This window comes from Polypterus senegalus, chromosome 2, assembly GCF_016835505.1.
Source record: "Polypterus senegalus isolate Bchr_013 chromosome 2, ASM1683550v1, whole genome shotgun sequence".
NCBI classification, from domain to species: domain Eukaryota; kingdom Metazoa; phylum Chordata; class Cladistia; order Polypteriformes; family Polypteridae; genus Polypterus; species Polypterus senegalus.
The window spans coordinates 207,215,970-207,243,959 of NC_053155.1; the positions used below are offsets into that span (position 1 = coordinate 207,215,970).

The 27,990-nt window shown below is 38.6% G+C and overlaps 1 protein-coding gene across 3 annotated transcripts in view; it reads right to left on the bottom strand.

The window, feature by feature from the left end:
* atp7b (ATPase copper transporting beta) overlaps window positions 1–27,990 on the bottom strand; it is a 146,849-nt gene that overhangs the window by 36,895 nt on the left and 81,964 nt on the right. For all 3 annotated transcript variants that reach the window (XM_039745225.1, XM_039745226.1, XM_039745224.1), the window contains 3 exons: window positions 27,760–27,942; window positions 13,108–13,306; window positions 570–716 (listed from right to left, as the gene is read on the bottom strand). In XM_039745225.1, the coding sequence (XP_039601159.1) occupies window positions 570–716; window positions 13,108–13,306; window positions 27,760–27,942 (529 nt within the window). The remainder of the gene's footprint in view (window positions 1–569; window positions 717–13,107; window positions 13,307–27,759; window positions 27,943–27,990) is intronic.

A 27,990-nucleotide genomic window follows, 5' to 3' on the forward strand; every position in this document is an offset into this window, starting at 1 on the left:
ATGTATAAAATAATATACTAAGAAATTAAAATACTGTATTAACCCATTACTGCCTCATGTTCCATTATTGGAACGACAGTCAGGTAATTTTATACATTATGTATAATGTAAGAAGTGGATTTGCCTAGTGTTCCAATTTTGGAACGCCACATAACTCAACAATGGAATGTAATAATTTTTTTTCTCTTCAAATTCTTGTTCCTTATATTTTTCTACGCAGCATATGTGAATTTCATGCACAAACTCCTTAGGCATAAATTGGTTAAAAAAAATTACATTCATCCAAGTAGACTTTAATTTGATTATACTAAGTAAAATGGTATTTATTTAAAGATCTGAACTTAAAAAGACAGCATATGCCATACAGAGATTGAAAGCAACAATGCCACTACTGCCTTACTTGTCTTCCGACAATATATACTAATAATATACTAAAAACTTGTTTTAAATACATATAAACCTAAGTACATTGTGATGGCTAATTCAAAATAACAGCAACATTGAATTATCTCCAAAGACAACTGGACTAATTTAAACTGCTGTTTCTGAAAGAACAAACAATAATTTACCATCAACAGCTACTAAGATAGCAGTCTGTCCTTTTCTCTCATGACCAGACATGGCTTCATCAATGTCACTTGAAACATCCAGGCCATTCCTTCTCATCCACTCCCGGTTTCCAATCAAGACAGAAAAGGTCTGAGGTATTTTATGATCTGTAAAACAATAACAGTATTGATAAAAAGAAAAAAGTTGTGAAAAAAAGAAAAAAGAGTTAAAATATTGCATTATTGAAAAAACAAAATACTTTCCATCCATCATCCATATGAATGGGAATGCTACCAGCAGGGCCCTATATTTCTCAAGCCTGAAGTATAAACAAACGGTATCAATACTAAAGACTAACTTATTGTGTAATGAACTTTAAAAAACAGGTCCAGCTGAGATAGCTGACTTGCCATAGTGTTTCTTCCAGACTTAGGGTTACCAGATACCTGCAAACCCAAAGGAGGACTCAAAAGGTCGAATGTGTCCCATTCTATTTATGAAACACAATGTGAATTGTGTTACAATGAAAACTTTAAAAATAACTAATTTGACAGGTCACAAAACAAGTCATCAAAATTAAAAGTTATAGTATAACTATGCAGTTTCATATTTTTCAGACGAGACGACTTTTTGCAGCAGTTCATTGTTCCTGGCAACACAGGTGTTGATCTCCAGACAAGAAACATTCTTAAAATTGTACTTTATAAGAAGAATTCCTCTGACAGAGTTAACAGTCTATTTCTTTCTTTTGTCCACTGTGTGTTGATCAAGGAAAATGCTCTTTCAACGTTGGCATTGTGCCCAGGAATCTAAAAGAAAAGTTCACAGATTTTAAGCAGCTCTGAGTAACTGGCTTCATTTGCACAACTCTGAAAGTATGAACACCACTGTTCATGAAGGTGAAAAAAAACTTGTCATCTTTCTGTCCTGCAAATGATTTCTGGTTGCAGTAATGATCAAACGACTGAACATCTTCTACAATAACCTTTTAGCTCAGATTACTGTACGCATGGCAACAGATCATCGAATGTACTGTCTTTCACTTTGTTTAAAAATATCCAACAAAAGCACTGAAATTCATCGAAGAGTGTCATCCACTTTTCTGAATAATCAATGCACCCTTGGTACATGGACTGAGTCTCTGTCATGTCTTGCATGCTTCATCTCAGCTATCTTCATGCAGTTTTTTTCAGACGTTCTCTCATTTTCAGGGAAATACAAATTTCACTCAAATATACTTCTGAAAAAAAGTTCAATTCTTGATCAGTACTGGTGGCTGATTTATGCTCTGAAAGTATGCTTTCAGCATGGGGAATAACTACAATAGCCTCTCAATTGCTGGAAATAGGCCGAGTAGCGTGCAATCATGTTTTGTTTTAAATAAAGTATAGATGATTTATGTAACACATAGAGATGATAGCATGTGATTTCAGCCAATAACATGGTCAAGTCAGTTATTGATGAAAGCCGGGCATTTTTACCTTTTAAAGCAATGCCTGCCAGATGGAGGACACAATGCCGAAAAGGAAGACATGTCCTCCTTTTGCCAGACGTCTGGTAACCCTGGACCAGACTGAAAAAATCTTTCATCATTATAATCTAGTAACAATTCTTCTACAATCCTTCAGATTATGATTAAACAAAAAACACTGCTGCAAAAGATGAAGATTTATATACTTAATTACAATTTGTCAAAATTATTAGAATAATTATTTACCTTAACCAAAGAATATCTCACATCATAAATGTACTGTAACTGAGAAAGAATCATTTATTCCATAATATTAGCTGTTTTGACACTAGTGTGAGGTCAGGAAACCATGACCATACATAATGTCTCAAAAACAATGAGACTGGAGAAGTGGGAAATTATATTTGTATTAGGGCTGGGAAAAAAATCGATTTCATCGATTTATCGATTTTGTAGTTTAAAGCGATTTTTATTTTGCAAACTCGAGTTTTTTGCCACAATAGTTTTTTCGGACTTTTCCGCGTTTCGTCCTTGTTGGTTACCGTAGCGCGATATGAGCCAGCCCCCGCCCCGCCTAACACAGTCAAAACAACATGGCAGCGTGTAGCAGAGAACTACTTCCAAAGAAAGGCACAGGTAATTCGGTAATTTGGAACTGGTTTGGTTTTGATGCAGCAGACGAAACACAGAAGAAGCCTTGCTGCAAAATATGTTTCAAGGCTGTTGCTACTGGAAGCAGCAGTACAACAAATCTTTTCCAGCACCTGAGGAATAAACATCCCGAAAAATGGGAGAAGTGCAGCCGACTCCGTAGCTAAAACGGCTCCTCTAGCACACCTGCTAAAAAGCAAACTACACTTCCAGAGAGCTTTACAAACTGTGTACCTTATGATAAGAACGGAGCGCAATGGAAAGCGATTACAGAGGCGATCACTTTTTATATTGCCACAGACATGCTGCTAAGTTATTCTGTCGAAAAGCGAGGCTTTAATCACATGCTGAAAGTATTAGATGCAGTAATGCGTTGTCCCCAGTCGCAAGTATTTCGCCGATGTAGCGCTGCCTCACCTGTACAATACAACTCAGGAAAAGATCCGCAGTGAGCTGGAGGAGATGCAGTTTTACTCAGCCACAACGGACCTGTGGTCCAGCCGGACGATGCAGCCATATCTGAGTCTGACGGTTCACTACATCAACACTAGTTGGACTCTGCGCAGCATCTGCCTTCAGACAGCGTATTTCCCCGACAACCACACTGGTGACATAATTGCCCATGGCTTAAAAGACGCTCTCAGCTCCTGGGGACTTTCGGAGGAACGACTCGTCTGCATGACAACTGATAGTGGCACCAACATCATAAAAGCCCTTAAGGACAACAACTGGCCCAGCTTCAAGTGTTTTGGCCACAGACTCCACAATGCTATAGGTAAGAGTTGGTGTAAGAATAAATAGGTGCACATACTTGCACATTGTAAAGTACTGTTTGCTTATAATTTAATAGCCAGAACATGATATATATTTCAACTGGTTTACACACATAGACTGGGTTACATAAATAAACCTGACTTTTCCTTAATCTGCATTCATTATACATTATGTATTAAACTGTGTTACAGCTATTAAAATTGTGATAAAAGTACAAAACAATTTTGAAAACTCACATAATCAAATATATAGTTTAAGCTTGGAGTGACAAAAAATATACTAAATATCTTTTCACATTTATTACAGAGAATGGTGTGAAGGATCCAAGGATCGATCGGGCCATAGGGGTCTGCAAAAAAGCTGTATCAGCCTTCTCCTACAGCTGGAAAAAAAGGCGAGACATGACAGAGGTGCAGGCTGAGCTTGACTTCCCCAGCATCTTTTGATCTCAGAATCCCCAACACGTTGGGGGTCTCGTCAAAAGATGATTGAGCGCTTTCTTGAGCAAGAGAAGGCAATAACTCGTGTCCTGGGTGCGGACAAGAAAACGCGTCATCTTATTCCCACGTGGCAAGATTTGGCAGTATTAGAAGCCACCAACAAAGCAGTAAAACCTCTTCAGGACTTCACTGATGCACTGTCAGGGGAATCATATGTCAGTGTGTCATGCATCAAACCAGTGCTGCATTTGTTTAAAACAAGTCTCCTCCTGCCAGAGGAGGAAGATTTGGAGCTAACAAAAACAATCAAAGCTAACATCATGCGTTACCTCGAAAGTAAATACTGTGATTTGGAGAAAGAGGAACTTTTGGACATGGCCACACTTTTAGAGTAGGTTCCGTACAACCTACATTAATGTAAGCAAACTGGAAGTTGTCAAAAAAAGAGCGGTGTCTGAGATCTCTGCTCTCTGCAACTCTACCACAGAGGAAACTGGTCCCTCAGCTGTTCAAGAGAACACCCCACCAAAAAAGAAAATGACTCTGGGTGCCTTCTTTAAAAACAGTGCACCATCCACCACGCCACACCCACAATCTGAGAAAACAAAAATTGAGACTGAGCTTGCAACGTATTTCCTTATTCCAGACATAGAGGCAGACACAGATCCTCTTGAATGGTGGAAGCTGCATCAGCCCAACTTTCCAAGGCTAAGCTTACTGGCTAAAAAATATCTTTCTATTCCAGCCACTAGTGCCCCCTCAGAGAGGGTATTTAGTGTGGGTGGGGGAATAGTTACCTGCAACCGGGCCTGCCTTAAGCCAGAGGTTGTGGACAGGCTCATCTTTCTTGCAAAAAATGTTTAGAATGAGCATGCACAATGTTTCAGAGATCTAACAAGCACGTGTTTTGTTGTTATAGATAAAAGTTTACATTTGTTCATTCTTTGAGCAGGCTATATGTCTGCCGCAGGCATGTTTCATTTTTTATATTCACACTATACTGAGAAGAGTTTATTTTTTTTAATTGTAATGTTATATGTTACAACATTTGTAATTATCTGATTTCTTGAACAGAAAATTTAAGCTACTGTGAAGCTGTTGCACTTTTGCTTAAACCTGGGTTAAAGCTTGAAATTGTTGAATGACAGAGCCTCATTTACTTTTTGTTTTGGGATTCTACGCATTTTAACTCTTGAGGACAATCATAGCAATAAAGTTGCACTTTTGACACTATATCTGATGTCTGCAGCCATTCGAAACTCGAATTTTTCTTTAAAAATCGAAGATTTTTTTTTTGGCAAAATCGCCCAGCCCTAATTTGTATCAACAATAAACTGCTGTTTGTCTCCAAGAAAGAAAGAATTCTTTTTATCTTGTGAGAACTGTTCTACTTCAGGAAAGATGGGCTTTATCAAAGAAGCATAGCTATCAAAAGCAATCCATCACTTCACCAAATGGACATTCCACCAGTTTTATATCTTACTAGCAGAATACCCGCGCTTCGCAGCGGAGAAGTAGTGTGTAAAAGAAGTTATGAAAAAGAAAAGGAAACATTTTAAAAATAACGTAACATGATTGTTAATGTAATTGTTTTGTCATTGATATGAGTGTTGTTGTCATATCTATATATATATATATATCTCTATATATCTATACTAATAAAAGGCAAAGCCCTCACTCACTCACTCACTCACTCACTCATTCACTCACTCATCACTAATTCTCCAACTTCCCGTGTAGGTAGAAGGCTGAAATTTGGCAGGCTCATTCCTTTCAGCTTACTTACAAAAGTTGGGCAGGTTTCATTTCGAAATTCTACGCCTAATGGTCATAACTGGAAGGTATTTTTCTCCATTAACTGTAATAGAGTTGAGCTGGAAAGGCGTGGGGGCGGAGTTTCGTGTGACATCATCACGCCTCCCACGTAATCACGTGAACTGACTGTCAACGCAGTGCGTAGAAAACCAGGAAGACCTCCAAAAAGCGCTTAAGAAAACATGCATTATATAATTGAGAAGGCAGCGAAACAAAAAGAAGCGAGCGAGTGACATATACTACCATATTCATGAGTGCTGCTACCTCGGAAAGAAAGCAAGGTGTAAACCTAAGCTTTAAATTAAGTTCATAGATAGGTTACCGCTGGCGTTTCACATGCCCACAGGTAATGCGGGATACAAGTTTAATGAGAGGACGCAGGATATAAGCGAGTTTTGATCACTTTGTAACTAAGTTCAAATTGTAGGTGAAGGGGTGTGCTTATGCAAATTCCGAGAGACTGTGTTTGTGGGGGATTGACAGTTAAGGCGGGTGGGGGAGTCACGTCATCATCTCCCCTCCCATTCATCTTATTTCGCTCTGAGCTGAGCTCATGCTAACGCCGTCTTCGAAGCAACCGTCAGACTGCCACCAAATACTCACAGAAAAATCCACAAGTTAATACACACGCTGTCTCTAGAGTTTCTACACACTGAATCCTCCAGGCACTACTTGCAAAAGGTCACATTGACAATCGTGTTACGTTATTTTTAAAATCTTTCCTTTTCTTAGCACAAGCACAGCTGAGAAGCTTCGATGCATGTGCTCCATAACGTTAAAAATAATGCATTTAATCACACTTTGCATTACAAGCAAAGGGAGCTTTTGTCAATGCATGATTTCCTGGTACACGATTACATTGATCAGCGCATCCCGATTCATTTTACCCTCGCACCACCTTAGTTTGAGAAGAAGTATGAAAAAATATGAGGTTAACACAGAAAAACAGATCACCAATTCAAGCTTTATGAATAATCGATTCGCCATCAATAATTGTTTTGGTAAAGCCATCCTCCTTCCATTTTATAATTTTTCCGCCACTAGCCATGATTAAATGAGCGGTAAAAAGTAAGAGCAAAGCGAGGGTGACTTATTTAGGCAGGCATATATATGACAGCAACACTCATGACAATGTCAATCATGTTACGTTATTATTAAAATGTTTCCTTTTCTTTTCATTACTTCTTTAACACACTACTTCTCCGCTGCGGGCGGCTATTTTGCTATATATATATATGAATGACCTCCAAAGAGCTGAGACTTTTGATATCATGAGCGTGTCTGCAAAACTGGGGTCTCCTGCCCAGCAAAAGTCGAGCAGCCAGCGCGTGCATAGCTGTGCCGGCCTTTGAGGCGCTGACTGCGCTTCTGCCTTAAGTCAAAGTGAACACTTTTAATTTTTTTCATCCTCCCCCTGCGCTATAGCCCAGACAAGTGCAAACACGGGACCCCTTTTCTACACCACGGCAAAATAATATTAAGGCGATTCACACTTTCTTTTGCACGTATACGATTATGAGATCCTCAGCTCGGATTATGAAGACACGCACAGGAGTGGAGGACTGACAGTGCCATCACAGCCGATTAATGGTGGGGACGTCTCACCAGTCTACACAAGATCCACCGCGACTGTCCCCAAAAGGCGATCATAACGTCAGCGAACACATCTCTCTATACTATATAAAAGAAAAAGGCAACTTTCCTTTCTTTACACCTTTTTTCCTTTTATCCCAAACCAAAGCCTTTCTCTCTTAACACTGCAGAGGACACAAAACTAATTTTCTTTAAATGCCGGTAAGGCACATTACCAGAGGCACAAATTTGAGCGTTCACATAGAAAATGTAATTTCAATGTACCTGTACTTCTTAAAACGTTAATGTTTTACTGTTTAATAACTTATAGACTATAATTTATTATTTTTCCCTTGCACTCAGTGACCAAACCTATACACACACATATAGACACATACAAACATACACACAAGTATATGTATGTGTATATATATATACACACACACACACACACACACACACACACACATACATACATACATATATATATATAATTTGTGTGTGTGTATGTATGTATGTGTGTGTATATATGATGTAGATAGGTATGTATGTATGTATATATATATATGTGTGTATATGTAGATATGTATATAGATATGTAGATATGAAGATATGTATGTGTATATATGTATGTATATATATATATATATATATATATATATATATATATATATATATATATATATATATATATGTATGTATGTATGTATGTATGTATGTATGTATGTATGTGTGTGTGTGTGTGTGTGTGTGTGTGTGTGTGTGTATATATGACAGCAGCAATCCAAGCTGTGAGAAAACAGTAAAAGGAGGCGTGTCAGGCGTGTGGTACATTTTCTGATGCAGCTAGACGAAAATAACTTTGTGACGCTGCCACCAAATACACAAAACAATTACTTTGACAATCATGTTACATTGTTTTTAAAATGTTTCCTTTTCTTTTTCATAACTTCTTTAACACATGACATCGCTGCGAAGCGTGGGTATTTTGCTATATATATATATATCACAGCGACACTCATAACAGTGACAAAACAATTACATTGACAATCATGTTACGTTATTTTCAAAATGTTTCCTTTTCTTTCTCTTTCCTTCTTTAACACACTACTTCTCTGCTGCCAAGCGGATATATATATATATATATAGATAGATAGATATGAGAACAACACTCATATCAATGACAAAACAATTACATTAACAACCATGTTACGTTATTTTTAAAATTTTTCCTTTTCTTTTTCATACCTTTTTTAACACACTACTTCTCCGCTGCGAAGCGCGGGTATTCTGCTAGTATAGCAAAATACCCGCAGCAGCGAGAGAAAAGGAAACATTTTAATAATAACGTAACATGATTGACAACGTAATTGTTTTGTCATTGTCATGAGTGTTGCTGGCATATACATACATGTGTACATATATACACACACACATATACTATGGGGTGCAAAACAGGTAAATACAGTGATTTTCTGAATATATATAGTCGGCGTCAGAATATATAAAGTCAAAACTTAAATATATAAAGTCACTGTCGGAATATATAAAGTCAAAACTTGAATACATAAAGTCAGCGTCGGTATATATAAAGTCAGCGCTGGAATATATAAAGTGAAAACTTGAATATATAAAGTCATTGCCAAATATATAAAGTCAAAACTTGAATATATAAAGTCAGCGTCGGTATATATAAAGTCATTCCTGATTATATAAAGTCAACATCGGAGTATATAAACTCATTCCTTAATATATAAAGTCAAAGTCAAAATATATTGATTGAAACGACTCAACAAAAACGTATTCAGAAAAATAAATTAAAAAAACACTGTTCGGTTAATGTTTAGAAAATGATGCATGTGCTCTGCCCGGGATTGGTTCCTGCCTTGCGCCCAGTGTTGGCTGGGATTGGCTCCAGCAGATCCCCGTTACCCTGTGGTCGGATTCAACGGGTTGGGAAATGGATGGATATTCCAGCACTGACTTTGTATATTCCGGCGATGACTTTATATATTGAAGTTTTGTCTTTATATATTCCAGCGCTTACTTTATATTGTGAGCTGGAGGGCTTCGCTATTACTTGTGGGGACGAAACTTCACTTTGGTAACTGATCATGCTCCACTTCAATGGTTATACCGACAGAAAGATACAAACTCTCGCCTCATGAGATGGTTTCTGGGCTTACAACCTTACCGTTTCACAGTAAAACATCGACCAGGTTCTGAACACATCAACGCAGACGTATTATCACGACTAAATGAACCTGGTACAGAGAGTCGCTTGATTCACGGGAATGTGAATAAAGCTGAGGGGGAGGGTGTGAGCTGGAGGGCTGATCGCACTCCAAGAAGATACAGACGCCCCTGGGCAAACCTCAACCCCTGAAACACAGACTACCCTCCATTGCTCTTTACTTTCTCACTTGCGCTATAACGCGTAATTCAAACCTCACGCGATACTCCGCTAACTTATAAGCCTTGTGCAGCGCCTGTCAGTTGAAAATTGACTGTTTGCTTGCTTTTCTCTCTCTCTCTCTGCTCCTAGCGGAACTGTCATTTCTGACTTGTCATGAAGCACGTTTAAGCTCATGTGTTTGCAGTGTTTCAATAAAAATCCTTTTTCTTTCTACGACCTCCTGTGTCTCTGTGCAAATCTGTGACCCAAGCGTGACAATATACTCCGACGCTGACTTTATATATTCAAGATTTGACTTTATATATTCCAGCGCTGACTTTATATATTCCGACGCTGACTTTATATGTTTAAGTTTTGACTTTATATATTCCAGCGCTTACATTATATATTCCGAAACATTCCAACGCCGTCTTTATATACTCAGGTTTTGGGAAGCGCTGATCAATGTAATCGGTGTACCAGGAAATCATGCATTGACAGAAGTTCCCCTTTGCTTGTAACTGAAACTGTGATTAAATGCATTATTTTTTTAATGCGTTATGGAGCACATGAATCGAAGCTTCTCAGCTGTGCGATTGTCAATGTAACCTTTTGTAAGTAGTGCCTGGAGGATTCAGTGTGGAGAAACTCTAGAGACAGCGTGTGTATTAACTTGTGGATTTTTCTGTGAGTATTTGGTAGCAGCGTCACAAAGTTGCTTCCGTAACACTGCGTTAGCTGCGGAGCTCAGCTTAGAGCGAAATGAGGTGAATGGGAGGGGAGATGATGACGTGACTTCCCCACCCGCCTTAACTGTCAATCCCCCACAAACACAGTCTCTCGGATTTTGTATAAATACAGCCGTTCACGTGCAATTTTAACTTAGTTACAAAGTGATCAGAACTCTCGTTTATATCCTGCGTCCTCTCATTAAACTTGTATCCCGCATTACCCGTGGGCATGACAAACGCCAGCGGCAGCGTGTCTATGAACTTAATTTAAACTTCAGATTTACACCGTGCTTTGTTTCCGAAGTAGCAGCACTCATGAATATGGGCATATGTCACTTGTTCACTTCTTATTGTTTCGCTGCCTTCTCAATTATATAATGCATCTTTTCTTCAGCGCGTTTTGGAGCTCTTCCTGGTTTTCTACGTAGTGCGTTGACAGTCAGTTCGCGTGATTACGTGGGAGGCTTGATGATGTCACACGAAACTCCGCCCCCCACGGCTTTCGAGCTCAACTCCATTACAGCATATGCAGAAAAATAGCTTCCAGTTATGACCATTACGCATAGAATTTCGAAATGAAATCTACCCAGCTTTTGTAAGTAAGCTGTAAGGAATGAGCCTGTCAAATTTCAACCTTCTACCTAACGGGAAGTTGGAGAATTAGTGATGAGTCAGTCAGTCAGTGAGTGAGTGAGGGCTTTGCCTTTTATTAGTATAGATTTCTAAGGATCATTGGAAATGAAAATTTTGCCTGAAGAAACCTGGAGCCCAGCACTTCCGCCACACCAGGAAGTGCTGGGGGGAAGAAGACAGGGGACACCCGGAGGGCCTCCGGGTGCGCAGCCGGCACTTCCGCCACACTGGGCCATGTCTGTGGAGGAATGCCGGGAAGCAGCTGGAGCCCATCCGGGGTGTGGTAAAAGGGGCCGTCTCCCTTCATTTGAGAGCGGAAGTCGGGTGGAAGACGATGGAGGTGGAAAGAGGACTGGAGGCGGCCAGAAGAAAGGCACTTGGGACTGTGTGAAAGGCCCGGACTTTTGGGGAATCGGTGCTGGAGGCACTGGGTTTGTGCACTTTGAATTGTAAATATTGAATATAGTTGCGGTGTAAATAAACGTGTGTTGGGTGATTAAACGATGACCGTCTGTCTGTGTCCGGGTCCCGTTCACAGCATGTTTGGTCTTAAATTAATGTTAATGCTATGGTTAATCTTTGGGTTATTTTCAGAATGGTTTGTTTCAGTGACAATATCTCTGAAAAATCATTCTAGAATTATGTATTTTAATAAAGCAGATTTCCGATATGCTTTTTCAGGGTAAAACTGGGGCTTTTATGAGGTGGTGCTCCCCGCCTTTCTATTTCTTGGAAACAAATGGAAATGGTGTTAATTCTTTTTAAGATTTTATAGACATAAACTGTCTCATTGGATGAGCTTTGATCTTTGACTAAAAGCATACACTAGTATTTTTGTCTCCCGAAATGCATGTTAATGCATTTCTAGTATTCTTTTTTTGCCATTTTGTAATTTTACTCTGTTTTTTAAGTGTACATAATTTTGACTTTGCTACTAATAAATTGTCAATTATTGTACTAATTATTTTTCTGCTATCATTGTGATTAAGGTTGAAAACGAACAGCCCTTTTTACTTTGGATACATGCCGGAACTCAGTCTTTGGGGTTCCCTGTGTGAATATTCCTATTTAGTGAGCATTCTTTAACAGTTAAGTTTTGAATTACATGTGAAACATGTTAAGCCACCTACATCTAAGGTTTTATTCAGAAACACAAGCTAAAGAATGGCCTTTAGCTTTTGTGTTTGCATATGAAATATTATTTATGTAACACATGCTAAGATAGCTACTTAACCTCTGAGGTTTTATTATAAAGCACATGCTAGTTAAACAGTGCTTAACCTCTAATGTTACACATAAAAAGAGGCTATTAGCCATAGCTGTTTGCCTTTTTAGGGGTACATCACCTAAAGCTTTGCAAACACAAGTAAGTCACGCTAACTCAAATATTAGTTACTAATATATATAAAATATAAAATTGGTGTATTATACCCAAAGTAATAAATCAGTGTCAGATTAATTGTCCATGCCCCAATTCTGTTATTGGTAAGGAGACGCGAGACTATAGGTAAAATATGCAAGTTAAAACTTAAAATCTGTCTAAACTCATAGCCAGGTAAAAGCACTAAGAAAGGAACAGCATCTTGCCTCAGTCTGGGAATTTTCTCTGCTTTAGCGACTAAGTGCTACCAATCAATTGAGAACTGATGGTCTTCTGGTTACATAGAAGCTCTCTTATCTCCCTGAAGAGTAAAAGGAGAGTCCTACATTCTGTGAAAGGGACAGCTTCTATTCTGCTAGCACTGCAAATGTGCATATGGGATAAAACGGTGAGTTCTCTTTCCTGCCCAACATAACTGGTCATGTGTGCACATGGACAATTACATAGCAGCAAAGGCAATAACTGATTACAGGAAGGTAAAGAAGTTACATCTTTTCATTCATATTTCAGATTTTTCATTCATAATTTTCCAGTTTGAGCAAGTTAACATTATTAAATTTCCTGAATAGAAGCATTAACTATTAACCTCAAAATTATTGTAAATGTGTTGATGCCAAGTAACCTAGAAACAATAAAATAACACTAGTGTCTGTTACATGTAGAAATATACAAAAAATGTATAACATGCTTCAAACCTGTCAAGCCTGGATTTGTAGTTGGCACAGTTTTATCAGAGGTGCTTTCAGAAATTTGCAGTAAGCGGGAATCTTGTGAATTCAATGTCTGCTTATTCTGTTGCAGGAGAGATTCAATGTTGGTGACTTTACAACTTATTCCACAACCTGGAACATACTGGAAATCAGTGCAGTATCCCAACATGTCAGTTTCTAGTTCCTGAAAACAAGAAAAAATTGACCACGGTCAAATAATGCAATCAACACTCAGCTTGCTTAATTCAAACATATACAAAATAATTGAGGGAAGCATGGAGCCATAATTCTGCATTGAAAGCATAATACAATTTTATACATGTAAACTGTGCATAAAATATAATAAAGTGTACTCTGTTTCTGAATACCAGTTTCTTTTCTTGTCAACCTAACATTCCATTATCAAACTTTTAAATCAATGACACCAGACAAGAACAATTCTAGCTCAACAAAGCAAAAAACAGAAACTGGTCCCACTGTAGTGCCGGTCCATTTCAGAGGACATTTACTCACATTGTCTCCAGTTAGCCTAACCTGTATATCTTTAGGAAGTAGGCATAGACATAAAACAGGATCAGGATTTGAACCAAAACTCCGAAGTTGGGAGTAAGTAGCACTGACCACTATATTGCCTTCATATTATATTAACTTAAGCATTAGCATGGAATGGAACAAACATTAAATAATGCTTAACATATGTTCCCAAACTGAAATTATTATTATTGTCAGTCAGTCATTTTCCAACCCGCTATATCTTAACACAGGGTCACTGGGGTCTGCTGGAGCCAATCCCAGCCAGCAAAGGGCGTAAGGCAGGAACAAATCCCAAGCAGGGCGCCAACCCACCGCAGGACACACACACACCAAGCACACACACCAAGCACACTCTGTTTTCTTAATATTCTGATGCCACAATCACCTCTTGAAGGCCTTACTGAAGTTCACTTTTAATGCTCTTATTTATTCCAAAGTAGTTTTAAATACAATTACTTTGAGTTCTTGCACAACTACATATTGTATGTGACTGTTCAGCAATGCTTTTGTCAATCAGTTTATGTTCAGTTATAAATTATTATGGTCTGTGTCTTTTGGGATGTATGATGTCTTTAGTGGTGTGTATCACTGTACATGTTGTTAGTTGAATATGGTTGGTGGTTAAACATCATTAGAAACATACTTATGAGTGTGTCCTTGCTTCATCTTTAAGAATACTACAATTGGCAAACAAGGATGGTAGAAAATGTTCTGCTTACTTTGCTGCCACTGCTCAAGCCTTTCGGTTCTCACTGCGTAAATGGATTGTCCCGTGGGACAGATGGAAATCTTCATTTCAAATGTACCTGTTTGCCGTGGGTTTGGACACTGTCATCAGTACCAGAAAGAGAGCTGTTCTCTTGCATTGCTTCAGCTCAGAAGGACTTTGCATCTTGCAGAATCTCTGCGATGCTGACACATACAAATCCGCTATTGGGCTCCTTGATGCACACTTTACAAAAAAGCAGAGTGTTCTTTTAAAGCAGCTACAATTCCGTCAGCCGACGCAATGTGCTGATGGGACTGTTTCACAGCGCATGGGGGAGTAAAGGGTTTAGATAGATAGATAGATAGATAGATAGATAGATAGATAGATAGATAGATAGATAGATAGATAGATAGATAGATAGATAGATAGATAGATAGATAGATAGATAGATAGATAGATAGATAGATAGATAGATAGATAGATACTTTATTAATCCCAAGGGGAAATTCACATAATCCAGCAGCAGTATACTGATACAAAGAAACAATATTAAATTAAATAGTAATAAAAATGAAAAAATTTAAAATAAAATTAATGTTCGCATTTACTCCCCCGGGTGGAATTGAAGAGTCGCATAGTGTGGGGGAGGAACGATCTCCTCAGTCTGTCAGTGGAGCAGGACAGTGACAAAAGTCTGTCACTGAAGCTACTCCTCTATCTGGAGATGACACTGTTAAGTAGATGCAGTGGATTATTCATGATTGACAGGAGTTTGCTTAGTGCCCGTCGCTCTGCTGCAGATGTTAAACTGTCCAACTTTAACCCTACAATGGAGCCTGCCTTCTTAACAAGTTTGTCCAGGCGTGAGGCGTCTTTCATCTTTATGCTGCCACCCCAGCACACCACCGCGTAGAATAGGGCACTCGCTACAACAGTCTGGTAGAACATCTGCAGCATCTTACTGCAGATGTTGAAGGATGCCAACCTTCTCAGAAAGTATAGTCTGCTCTGACCTTTCTTACATAGAGCATCAGTATTGGCAGTCCAGTCCAATTTGTCATCCAGCTGCACTCCCAGATATTTAAAGGTCTGCACCCTCTGCACACAGTCACCTCTGATGATCACAGGGTCCATGAGGGGCCTAGGCCTAAAATCCACCACCAGCTCCTTGGTCTTGCTGGTGTTAAGGTGTAAGTGGTTTGAGTCGCACCATTTAACAAAGTCTTTGATTAACTTTCTGTACTCCTCCTCCTGCCCACTCCTGATGAAGCCCACAATAGCAGTGTCATCAGCGAACTTTTGCACGTGGCAGGACTCCGAGTCATATTGGAAGTCTGATGTATATAGATTGAACAGGACCGGAGAAAGTACAGTCCCCTGTGGCGCCCCTGTATTGCTGCACACAATGTCAGACCTACAGTTCCCAAGACGCACATATTGAGGTCTGTCTGTAAGATAGTCCACAATCCATACCACAAGTTGTGAATCTACTCCCATCTCAGTCAGCTTATCCCTAAGGAGCAGAGGTTGGATGGTGATGAAGGCGCTAGAGAAGTCCAAAATCTTCTTTTAGCCCAGTCTTGTAAATATGGCCTCCTTCATGATGAAATGATAAATGCCCAACTGATTAAAAAAACTTTTTTTTTTTTTTCGATCTTGCCAGTGTCCACTTTTGGGTGCATGGGGGTGTATCTTTTGTACTCCAGGAAATGCAGAGAAAAGAATATTACAGTGAGGTCAGTTCCATGCTATATGCAATCATCAGATTCAAATGTTAACAGTTCACACACAACCAAGGGCCATCCATCCTACATTTCCGACATTTGTAACTGTTGCAATGTACACACTTCTCTCTGTGCTGTGGTTCCTATTGTATATGGTATAGCAGGCTGCTTGCTGCTTGGGCTTATCGATACATTTAGAAGACAAAAGACACTGATGGAGAGGTGTGAAGGGATTGAAGGTGGGCTAGATTTACAAGTTTTTTCGTTGGCTCTTGTAATTCTAGTGTTAAGAGCCAGCTTGGACCTGCAACATTTCAGTTAGCGACTGGGTATCAGTGGCACGGCAGCAGGCTATGCAAGGTGTCAGCCCCATCAGGGTCTAACATTGTCATCAAAGACAACCCTGGTCCACATGACACAACTTGATTGTCCCAGGTCCTTCTTCTTACCCTGAATACTGATTGTCAACCCGTTTGCCAGCAGTTAGCCCCAATATCCCAAGCAGCAAGACTGTATTCACAGCCTGCCCGCTTTGAAGACTTTTTGATCTCTTTTCATACCTAATTCAATAGGTAGGAGAAATGCTGTATGTGATTGTTCAGTAATGTTTTTGTCAATTATTTTATGTTATCAGTTATAAATTAATATGGCCCTCTTCTTTTAGGATGTATGACGTCTTCAGTGGAGTGTGTGAATATCAAAAACTGTTCATGTTGTTAATTGAAAACAGTTAGTGAATTAACAGCATTAGAAATGAACTTATGAGGGTTCTGTTCCTTCATCCACAAGAATGCTGCACTACACTGTTAGTCTACTGATATTTTACTTACATTGTGTTTAAATCGCTTCTACTTACATAGAAAGTTGTATTTGTAGATTACTTGTCATTTCTCTTTGTTTTAAACCAAATTACCAAAAAAGATCCTCTGTCACTAGCTTTCTTACTATTGCAAAAACATATACAAATCTCAGCAAACACTCACTTAATTTAGTGGCTTTACTATCTCAAACTCTCTTGCTGATAAAGCTTATTAAAACTGACACCCTCAAGGAAGTCTTCAATTCCTTTTTACTTCTACTTACATAAGTAACTTTATTTTCTAATTTAAATCTTCTGTACCAGCTGTATTTGTCCAGTTTCGGCTTTAATATTGTTTCTTGCGTTCAATTTATTTTTAATGATGCATACTACTCTCTTTGTTTCTTGGTATTCTTGTCATGCATTACATGATCTTCTGTTTAATCTTGTTACTTTTGCAGTATAGTTTTGCTTGCTCTGTGAAGGGCTAAAAAAATAAGTAAACAACTTAACTGATTGATCTGCAATGGTCAGCTTATGCTTGGTGTGTTCCTACCTTGTATCTAAAGCACATGGAATTGGCTCACTCTTTCCCCAACCCTAACTTGGAAAAAAAAGGGTCCACAAAGAGGAAGGATGGATAATAAATGAATATGTTTACCTATGTTAATAGATATATTTTTAACACTGCGTTCTCAGTGCTGCAGACAACCATTTTAAATTAGGTTTTTCAGGTTCCCTGGAGATGGTAAAATGATAATGCTAGAAAAAGATGTACTTCTCTCTGTCAACCCTTATAACTCTTACATTTGTTATCCACGACTTTTTATTACACCTTGTAGTCTCTTTTTCTATAGCTACACTCATTTAGAAAACTAGCAGAGCAACCGTTTTTTCTGTCATGCAATTAGAGGTTTTCAAGGGAACCGGATAGAAAAACTTGCAGCTTCATGCAAATGCGTCTTAGTTTTCTTCACTGAGAGGAATAGATTTGTTCTAAGCTGCACCTAAGTTAAATGCCAAAAGAGATCTTTTTCAACTTCAACCTCAACAATCAAAACATATCCCTTCATAATAAAAGATGTGTCAAACCTTCACGTTCAGGGCTGCAACTGGCAAGAATTACTCATTTGGTGTTTTTATCTATACTAATAAAAGGCGAAGCCCTCACTCACTCACTCACTCACTCACTCACTCATCACTAATTCTCCAACTTCCCGTGTGGGTGGAAGGCTGAAATTTGGCAGGTTCATTCCTTACAGCTTCCTTACAAAAGTTGGGCAGGTTTCATTTCGAAATTCTACGCCTAATGGTCATAACTGGAAGGTTTTTTCTCCATTTACTGTAATGGAGATGAGCTTGAAAGACGGGGGGGTGGAGTTTCGTGTGACATCATCACGCCTCCCACGTAATCACGCAGTACATAGAAAACCAGGAAGACCCCCAAAAAGCGCTGAATAAAACATGCATTATATAATTGAGAAGGCAGCGAAACAATAAGAAGCGAGCGAGTGACATATACAACCATGTTCATGAGTTCTGCTACTTCGGAAACAAAGCACGATGTAAACCTACACTTTAAATTAAGTTCATAGACAGGCTGCGCTGGCGTTTGTAATTTAGTGCCTGCCCATATAAGGCCGTCCGTCAGCGGCAATCCAATAGCAAACTCCACTAAATATTCACGGGTGAAGGACTGTGTTTATGGAGAGGAAGATGAGATGGTCAGGGTGGTGTTTGACACAAACTCAGCGAAACTGCGAGAGAAAGTTTTAAGTGCCAGGACTAAGGTAACATTAAATACAGCCATGGACATAGCACGAGATGGCACCAGCACAGCTGGGAACCTTCGATGCATGTACACCGGCTCTCACGTGAACTGGCGCGTGCACAGATAAAAGGCAACAGTTCCAAAGAGCGCTGAACAAAACCGAATTACACAATTGAAAAGGCAGCAAAAATATGAAGCGTCTGATAAGCATATTCATAAATCCAGCTACTGCGGAAACAAAGCACACGGTGGAAAAAGTCAATGTCCGCTAAAGGAAGACAGTGTAAAAAAACCCGTGCATGCAGTGTGTCAGGTCTCAGATAAAGAAGACGACGAGCTGTTTATTGATGCAGTAAGAAACGAATCGATGAAAGAAACCTGTCATCTTTACAGCGATTGACAAACACGGAATGTAACTTGAACACAACACATCCTACAAATACGAACCTGATTGAAAGAAATAATGATAATCAAATCCTTGATGACAGCAACACTCAGTAACACTCACAAAACAAATACTGTATATTGACAGTCATGTTACGTTATTTTTAAAATGTTCCCTTTTCTTTTCTAGCTTTTTAACACACTACTTCTCGCTGCGATACGCTGGTATATATATATATGTATATATATATCCGATCTACATACTCGAATAATGGATACTTTATTAGCCATCAATGATTGTTTTGGTAAAGCCATACTCAGTGTATTCATTAGATGAGTGGTAAAAAAGTAAGAGCGTGGGGAGGATGACTTATTGAGGCATGCAGGCTGTAGTGCGTCAACTCTATCTGAATTGCGCGATCACATTTGAAAAATATATCTTTTCAAGTTCTATTTAGTCCATATGTGTCAAACTCAAGGGCCACGGGCCACATCCGGCCGGCGTAATTATATCCGCCCGCGAGATCATTTTATATACTGTATTATTGTTATTAATGGCCCAGGTATATGAAGCGCTGGTAACACAATAAACTACAGATCCCATAATGCAGCGCTTCAGCTGCCTTGCCAACACTTACGCGTTAATCAAGTCTAGCTTATGATGCTGCAAGTTATTGCGAAGCTAGCTCACACGATGCTGGAGAGAAAAGTTGATTCTGAAAATAGAGCCTTTAAAACCGATGGGAGGCTGAGTATATGTTTACTGAACCCGTGTGTCTCATTTGTGGAGCTAATGTGGCTGTAATTACAGAATTTAATCTAAGACGGCACTATGAGACAAAACATCAGGGTAACCTGAATGCAATGCAGAAGATACAGAAAGCAGAATAATTAAATAAGAATCTGACACTTCAGCGGACGTTTTACCGTGCACAATCACAAAGTGATTTCAAGTGAAGCTGCTTTTATGGGAGACACAAATGCAATTTGCCCCACTTTCCCTGTTGCCAAGTAATGTTAAACCAAGTCGTCACTACGGTGTTCCCAAATACGCACTTTGCTGATAAACTGAGCGCACTGAGTTTGCACGGCGCTTTGGTGACTTTGAAGAACAAAAAGTCCGTCTACATGCGGCTCGAACCTTGTGCATGTTTGGTAGCACATATCTGTGTGAGAAGCTCTTCTCAGTGATAAAGACTAACAAAACAGCACACAGGAGTCGCCTCACTGATGAGCACCTGCAATCCATCCTGAGAATCTCCACAACACAGAACCTCACACCAAACAGAAACGAACCTGTGGCCAAAAAAGATGCCAGGCGTCCAGCTCTAAAATGACATATGAGCAAAGACAACTGAATGATTTGATTTGTTATTGCTGAAAGGAACACATTTTATTTATATTTCCAGGTTTTGTTATGCTGCATGTTCATATTTGAATTTGTATAATTTTGACAGGATATATTTTTATGGAGAGCAAAATCTTTTGGGATATTTAAAATCTAAGTTTATTTTTATATAAAATTACATAAGAGTAAAGAAATTTGAATGTTTGTTCTTTTAATGTTTACTTTATTTCTAACTTGTATAATTTAGACAGGATATATTTTTATGGAGAGCAAAATATTATAAGTTGTTTAAGGTTTGAGTTGATTTATTCAGGAATAATATTCCTGTCTGTTTTTACCATTCCTACCAAAGATATTTCTGTCGACTAAATAAAAATTCCTTCTATTTAAAATTTAAATAGAACTTGAACAAATACGATAGTTCATAATATCCACGCAGACTTGCGTAAAGAGGGAGTTATCCATTTTAACAAGCAGCGTATTGCACTGATCTGAAATAGCTGTGTGTGTATATATGTAGATATGTATGTATATGTATATATATGTGTGTATGTATGTATATGTATGTGTATATATGTAGATATATATGTATATATATTTGTGTATATGTTCAGATATGTATATATATATGTTTATGTGTGTGTGTAAATATATATATATATATATATATATATATATATGACAACAACACTCATCACTCACAACAGTGACAAAACAATTACATTGACAATCATGTTACGTTATTTTCAAAATGTTTCCTTTTCTTTTTCATTGCTTCTTTAACACACTACTTCTCCGCTGCGAAGCGCGGGTATGTTGCTAGTTGCTTATTAAAGGAAGATAGCAATGTTTTCCTATTAGACTATAGTCCCATTTAAATCTGCCCTCTTGGTTGCTAACTCAGAAAAAAAATTTTCAAGGTCTGCATAGGCAAGTTTCTAGTAGCTCTTCTAACTGATCAGGTGCTGGTGGGTTCCCTTAGGATTATTAGGAATTTCAAAGATATCAAATTATTTTGATAAATGCTGCTATAATCAAACAAATCTTGGAAAGAGTTATTTAAGATGGAAGATACTGGTCTGCATGTAGTTTATGCAAACTCAACAAGTAACTTGTCTTTTACGTTAGTGAAATATTGGAGTATGCATTGTGATGCACAGCCTTCTATCTTTTAGGCCTATGCCTGGCATAAACATCTGCACTATTGTGCCAGTGAAAGAGGATAGCGTGAGACTGGCATTTCACTTACCAGATTTATTTTTAAAACAAGTTAATAATCTTCAGAAAAGGCACAAGCAAAGCACATTTCAATACCTAAAAGAACTTGTCAGAAAAATGCCTACTTACCAATTCATGTTGACAATATAAAATATATAGAAACAAAACAGAAATTGCTGATTTTTATGTTTGCTTCATTTTCTGATGTGGGTACCATCAATATTGCACAGAGAAGGTTTCCTATAAATTATCTGTAAGTCTCTCAAATGTTAAGGTTTGTTCCAAGAGTATTTGTCTGCAAAAGTAATTTAAATTCTTTCTTTGAGGTTTGTAACAGCATATTAGAAATATAGCAGTATTGCTTGTCCACTACCAATGGATAAACACAGTAGTTTATTATGTGCTGCACAAAGGTGGAAGCTGTAAGTGATTATGGACAGGAAGAAACTAGTTCTCCTTGTTTAAAGGATGAACAGAGAAGTCTGTGAGCCAAAAAGAGCACCTGCAGATTACAGGAAAAAGAAGACTGCCCAGGAGCTTGTTATTGACTTTAGAAAAAACAAAACTGACATCCAGCCACTCACCATTGGCGGGGTCTGTGTGGAGAGGGTCCCGGTGTTCAGGTTACTGGGCATTGAGCTGGTGGATGACCTGACCTGGAGTGCCAACACCAAGGAGCTGCTGAAGAAGGCACAGCAGAGACTGTATTTTCTGAGAATCCTCAGAAAGAACCATCTCTCCAAAAATCTGCTCTTTGCCTTTTCATCACTGTTCCATCGAGAGTGTGCTCACGTACGGACTGTGTGTGTGGTACGGCAGCTGCACTTTGTCATAAAGGAAAGTACTCCACAGGGTCGTCAGGACAGCGGAGAGAACAATTGGTTGTACCTTCCCCACTCTGGAACAAATCTACACCTCCCGATGCCGCAAAAAAACAATAGACATTTCACAGGAGCAGCTTTTGCCATTGGGCAAGAGATACAGAGCAATGAAAACCAGGACAAACTATCTTAAAAACAGCTTTTATCCAAAAGCAATTATGGCCCTAAACTCAGAATAAAACTGCTCCATATCATTCTCCCAATGTGCAATATAGACCTTAAGTCAACAAGTGCAATTTGTATATTTTGTAAAGTACTTTGTATTACTATTCAATCTGTTACTATTTTCTCTCTTCTTGTCTCTTTAACTCTTATGCCTCACACTGAGTCGACTGCACCTTCAATTTCGTTGTTCCTTTGTAAAAGTGACAATGACAATAAAGATCTATCCATCTATCTATCTGTCTGTCTGCCTGTCTAGTCCTCAGGGCTGTCTTCTGTAAAGTTTATCATTGATGAGAGTTGCAGTGGAAATGGAGACCACAAGAGGGCAAAATAGAACAGCATGTTATAGAGGTGTCATGGCATGGTAAAAGCGGCCTACAAAATACTAAAATCCTTAACTGAACTGTACCATAGTGCTGTTTCATTTAAAGATAAGAAAATTAAATAGCTCATCGAAGGACAGTAAAATACCAAGCTAGGACAGACAGTATGATGGAAAAGAAAAACAACAATAAATGAAAAGTTATTTTTCTGGAAAAACAAAAATATATAAACAGCTATAAACTAATGCTCATTTTTTAAAGTAGAACATATTTTTGGTAGTTTGTAATTTAACAGTACTAAAGTATCTATGGTAACTGTTACAAAAAGAAAAGGGATAATAAAGAATAGAAAGATCAAGAAAGAGCTCAGGTCAAATGTTCTGGTCATGGTTTCTTACATTTAAGATGCAACAATTTTAAAAAGATAAACTGCAACAATGCTTGCAGGTAAAACAATAATCACTACTACATGAAAATATGCTTCCCACACAACAAACCTTATACCCTCCATTGGTGGCATGGGAACAGAGGATTCCAAACACACACACACACACACACCAGTGTATTCAACCTGCAAAATTTTTATCTATGTGGATGGCTGTTGGATTTTTATGTACTTCTGTCTAGCAGCGAAGATTCCTTTTAAACTTTTCAAACAACAATAAAACAAAACAAAGATGAAAAACTGCACATGCAAAAATTTAAAATGATATCTGCAGGATATTAATGTATGAAGAAACCATGTAACAGAAATAATGACAACAAAAAAACTTTATAATGTTAGAAAAAAAAGTCTGAGGACAGAGTAGTACATAAAGATTGCTGAGAATTAACTAAATTAGAGCTGACAAAGTGAATAAAATGTATTAATGCTACCAAGAGTAGTTAATCTTATTATGTCAAGCTTACTAAAAAGCATTTCATCACCTAGCCCAATGTATATGTAAAGGTGGAGAAACTAGCTTACAACATTTTAGAAGTAGATGTCACACGATAAAGGTTATGAAGGAATGGGCAAAAGACTGCCATTTGTTTAATGCCGCAAGATATGGCACAACACCAAAAATTCCCAACAAAGGAGTTCAATATTTATTTGCTAAACAGCAGATATTGAATTTAAAATAAAAGAGCAGTATGGGACCAGAGCCGGGCAGTGCCAAAATAAATTTGCTAAAGTTGCAGGGGCCTGCTTACACCAATCATGCACAGAATCAATATTTGAGAATATGCAGGCTAGTCTCACTTTACAAAAGTGGATTTGGTATAAAATCTTACATTGCATTGCATTAGGCAATGTCTCACACAAATAAAGGACAAGTGAGCCAGGAGCCTTATTCAGAAACTCCTGCTCCTATAAACTTCCACAGACTCTTAATAAGACAAGCAGAGATATGAAAGGTGAAATAGGGTGTGGGTAGAATGTTTCAACAGAAACTTAAAAACCATTTGTCTGTGTGATCATAGGGTGTGCCTGTCATTGGAATGAAATCTATCAGTCTTAGGAATCAGTTCAACCTGAAAGTTTAGAATAAATCAGTAACTTAATGCATAATATACACATAGTGAGACCAGCACAAAACCTGCTACCTGCTGTAACAATAACTTTTAAGGGAATATTTCAACAAATTTTTAAAAAAATATTTCAGTTCTGGGCGGCACGGTGGCACAGTGGTAGCGCTGCTGCCTCGCAGTTAGGAGATCCGGGTTCGCTTCCCGGGTCCTCCCTGCGTGGAGTTTGCATGTTCTCCCGTGTCTGCGTGGGTTTCCTCCGGGCGCTCCGGTTTCCTCCCACAATCCAAAGACATGCAGGTTAGGTGGATTGGCGATTCTAAAATTGGCCCTAGTATGTACTTGGTGTGTGGGTGTGTTTGTGTGTGTCCTGTGGTGGGTTGGCACCCTGCCTGGGCTTGGTTCCTGCCTTGTGCCCTGTGTTGGCTGGGATTGGCTCCAGCAGACCCCCGTGACCCTGTATTTGGATTCAGCGGGTTAGAAAATGGATGGATGGATGGAAAATGGATGGATGGATGGATATTTCAGTTCTTATCAGGTTTCATTCCTTAGAGTAAAAGGAACTTCACTTTTTGATCTTACTAAGCTGTTTTCAAAATTTCATAGAAGGCTTATGATAATGTAATGGGAAAAAAAGCCCTAAAATAATGTTAGAAATAGAACAATAAAATTTACATTCAGCACCTTCAAAGTCAATTTGTTCAGCAACATAAGCCCAGTCAAAGCAATTTAACTCAATATTAACAATATTGGCACTGTATTCATCTTTAGGTTATCATAGCATTTTCTTTTTAACAGAAATGACCCCTCCAATTTAAGTTTAATGTTTTTAATGTCACTGTTTTTTAAAGCACTTGACTGTGAGTACGAAAATGACTTTTTGCTAAGTAGTGCTACATTTATTAGTCTAAAAACAATACAAAAAATATAAATATATATACAGTGGTACCTCAATTATCCGGTTTAATGACCAACGCCTGTCATCCGGATAATCAAAAATCACAGATAATCGAAAATAATTCTAAAAACTCGCAAATGCTAGAATAGGTGCTGTACAGTGAAATTCTTATCTTTCTTATGTTGTTTATGAAGTTTTCTTGAAAAAAATCAGACAGGAGACGCTGCTTTGTGCTCTTGCAGCACTTCAATTTTATTGACGTGCAGAGTTTGCAAAGTGTTAGGATGTCACTAAAATTTGAATCCGCTTCCTATTCAAGAAAGTCTAGCAATGTTTTGGCACAATTTAGCGCTTCTGCAAGCTAAACTTTCTTTTCTGAAGGTTCGTCTTCAACCGCGTCATCGTCACTTTCTTACGGCAATTCCGCACTTGACTTTGCTTCCGCAGCAATGGCGTCATCGTCTTTCACTTGATATCCAGGCTGATCATTATCACATAGTTGCCATTCTTTGATATTTTCTCTGTCGATGTCTTCAAATCCATTTACATTTTGAATTTCCTCCAAAAGCGATGCCGCTGTTATTTCTTGGCTTTCACTGTCATTGACGTTTTCAACACTATACATCACATCAGAGAACAATTTTCACCATGACTTTCGAAAGGTTAAGTTCAGCGTGTCATCCCAACTCTCTGAACATGAGAAAAGTGCATCCTTAATTGTCCATTTCTTGTAAAACTCACGGAGATCTCCGTCTTCTTCCAAGACTGAACGGAGTAAAGATTTCCTGTAACGACGCTTGAATGCTTCTAGGACGCCCTGGTCCATAGGTTGCTTAAGCAACGTCACATTTGGAGGAGGATATGTGACGAAAATCTGGTCATCGCTTGTTTTCAGGACATTTTCGCTAGGATGGGAAGGTGCGTTGTCCAACAGTAACATAGCTCTTTGTGGCAAATTTTTGGAGCACAGATGGTCTCGAACAGCAGAAACAAAATGTTTAAAAAAACAATCTTTAAAAATCTCTCTGTTCATCCATACTATGGTCTGATTGTAGTAAAGGGCAGGAAAATTGTGCATTTGTGTTCATTTATATGATCGTGGATTCTTAGACTTTCCAATGCATACAAGTTTCAATTTGTGCGAACCACTAGCGTTAGCGCATGCTAGCACTGTTATTGGTTCCTTACTGGAGCAGAATTTTCTTCTTTTGATACGAGCGTTTTTGACGGCAAAGCCTTCCAGTACAAACCAGTCTCGTCAGCATTATTAAGTTGGTCAGGTGAAAGATCATGAGCCTCGACAAGTCGTTTAAATTCCATTACGTAGAGAGCTGCAGCGTCAGAATCACCGCTTAGTTTCTCACCTTGGATATCCAACTGTTTAATTCCATGGCAAGATTTGAAACATTGCAGCCATTCTTGAGACACAGCAAATGGTTCGGGAATCTTCATCTCACAGTGAAACCATTTCGCTTTTTCGAGCAGCAATGGCTCGGATACAGGACATCCCTCGGCATGTTTTTGCTTGAACCATTCGAACACAGCTCTATCCAGATCATCAAATTTTGAATCCTTTGTTGTCTTGCGCACACCGTTAAATGTATCGGATGAAGTTACGAACTTGTAGAGTTCATCTTTTTTCTGAACAATATCATGCACTGTTCGGTTTTCGATGTTAAATTCCGATGAAAGCTGAGAAATTGATTCCCCCTTTTCGGCACATTCAACAATTTGCAGTTTCGTAGCAATTGACAAAACAACTCTTTTTCTTTTCACTCCCGCACTGGACCCCGACATTTCGGCACGAACTTATGCAAAGCCACTTTCTAACTTCGAGGTGCAGACGCCAACTGAATGAACTCAGAACAAGGCGTCGCCTACACGGACGGTGCGACCCATACTCAATCTTTTCCAAGAAAAACGTTGAAGCAGAAGACAAACGTCAAAACTTATTGACGAATGGCAGTCGTCAAAATTTGGAAAAAGGAGAGGGAGAGTGTTCAGAACGAGTCCTCTGCATCGGATTAAATCTAATGGTTTTTCACAGCAGGGGATCACCTGGCTGCTGCACAGATGCTATACTTTCAATCCTTTTAGAATAATTCTCAGAAACCCATCGACAAAGAAAACTTAAGCTGTGACACACATAGTGTACATTCCTGTAGTCAGAATTGTTGGCGGCGAAATCTTGGCGGTCTTGTGATGTCTAACAGTTTGTTTTTTTTTAGGCGATCCCGGATAACCAAATGCATGGTTAATTGAAGACCGGATAATCGAGGTTCCACTGTATTTCAAACAAAAAACTATAGTTGCCATTTAGGAATTTGAAATAAAATGAAAGAGTTATTGCATGTGTAATGCTTTAAAAATTCACCTGTTTGCAGTATTTTGTCACAGCCATGCCAAGTGGGTGTTCGCTGCTTGCTTCTGCAGTGCCTACGATTGCCAGTAGTTTCCTCAGGGATAATTTTGAGATGTCAGACAAAATCAGCACACGCATCACCTTAGGAATTCCATGTGTTATTGTTCCGGTTTTATCAAACATAACCGTGTTTATCTGTAAGGAGTTGCGAAAGTCAATATAAACATAAAAAAATTATGCTTG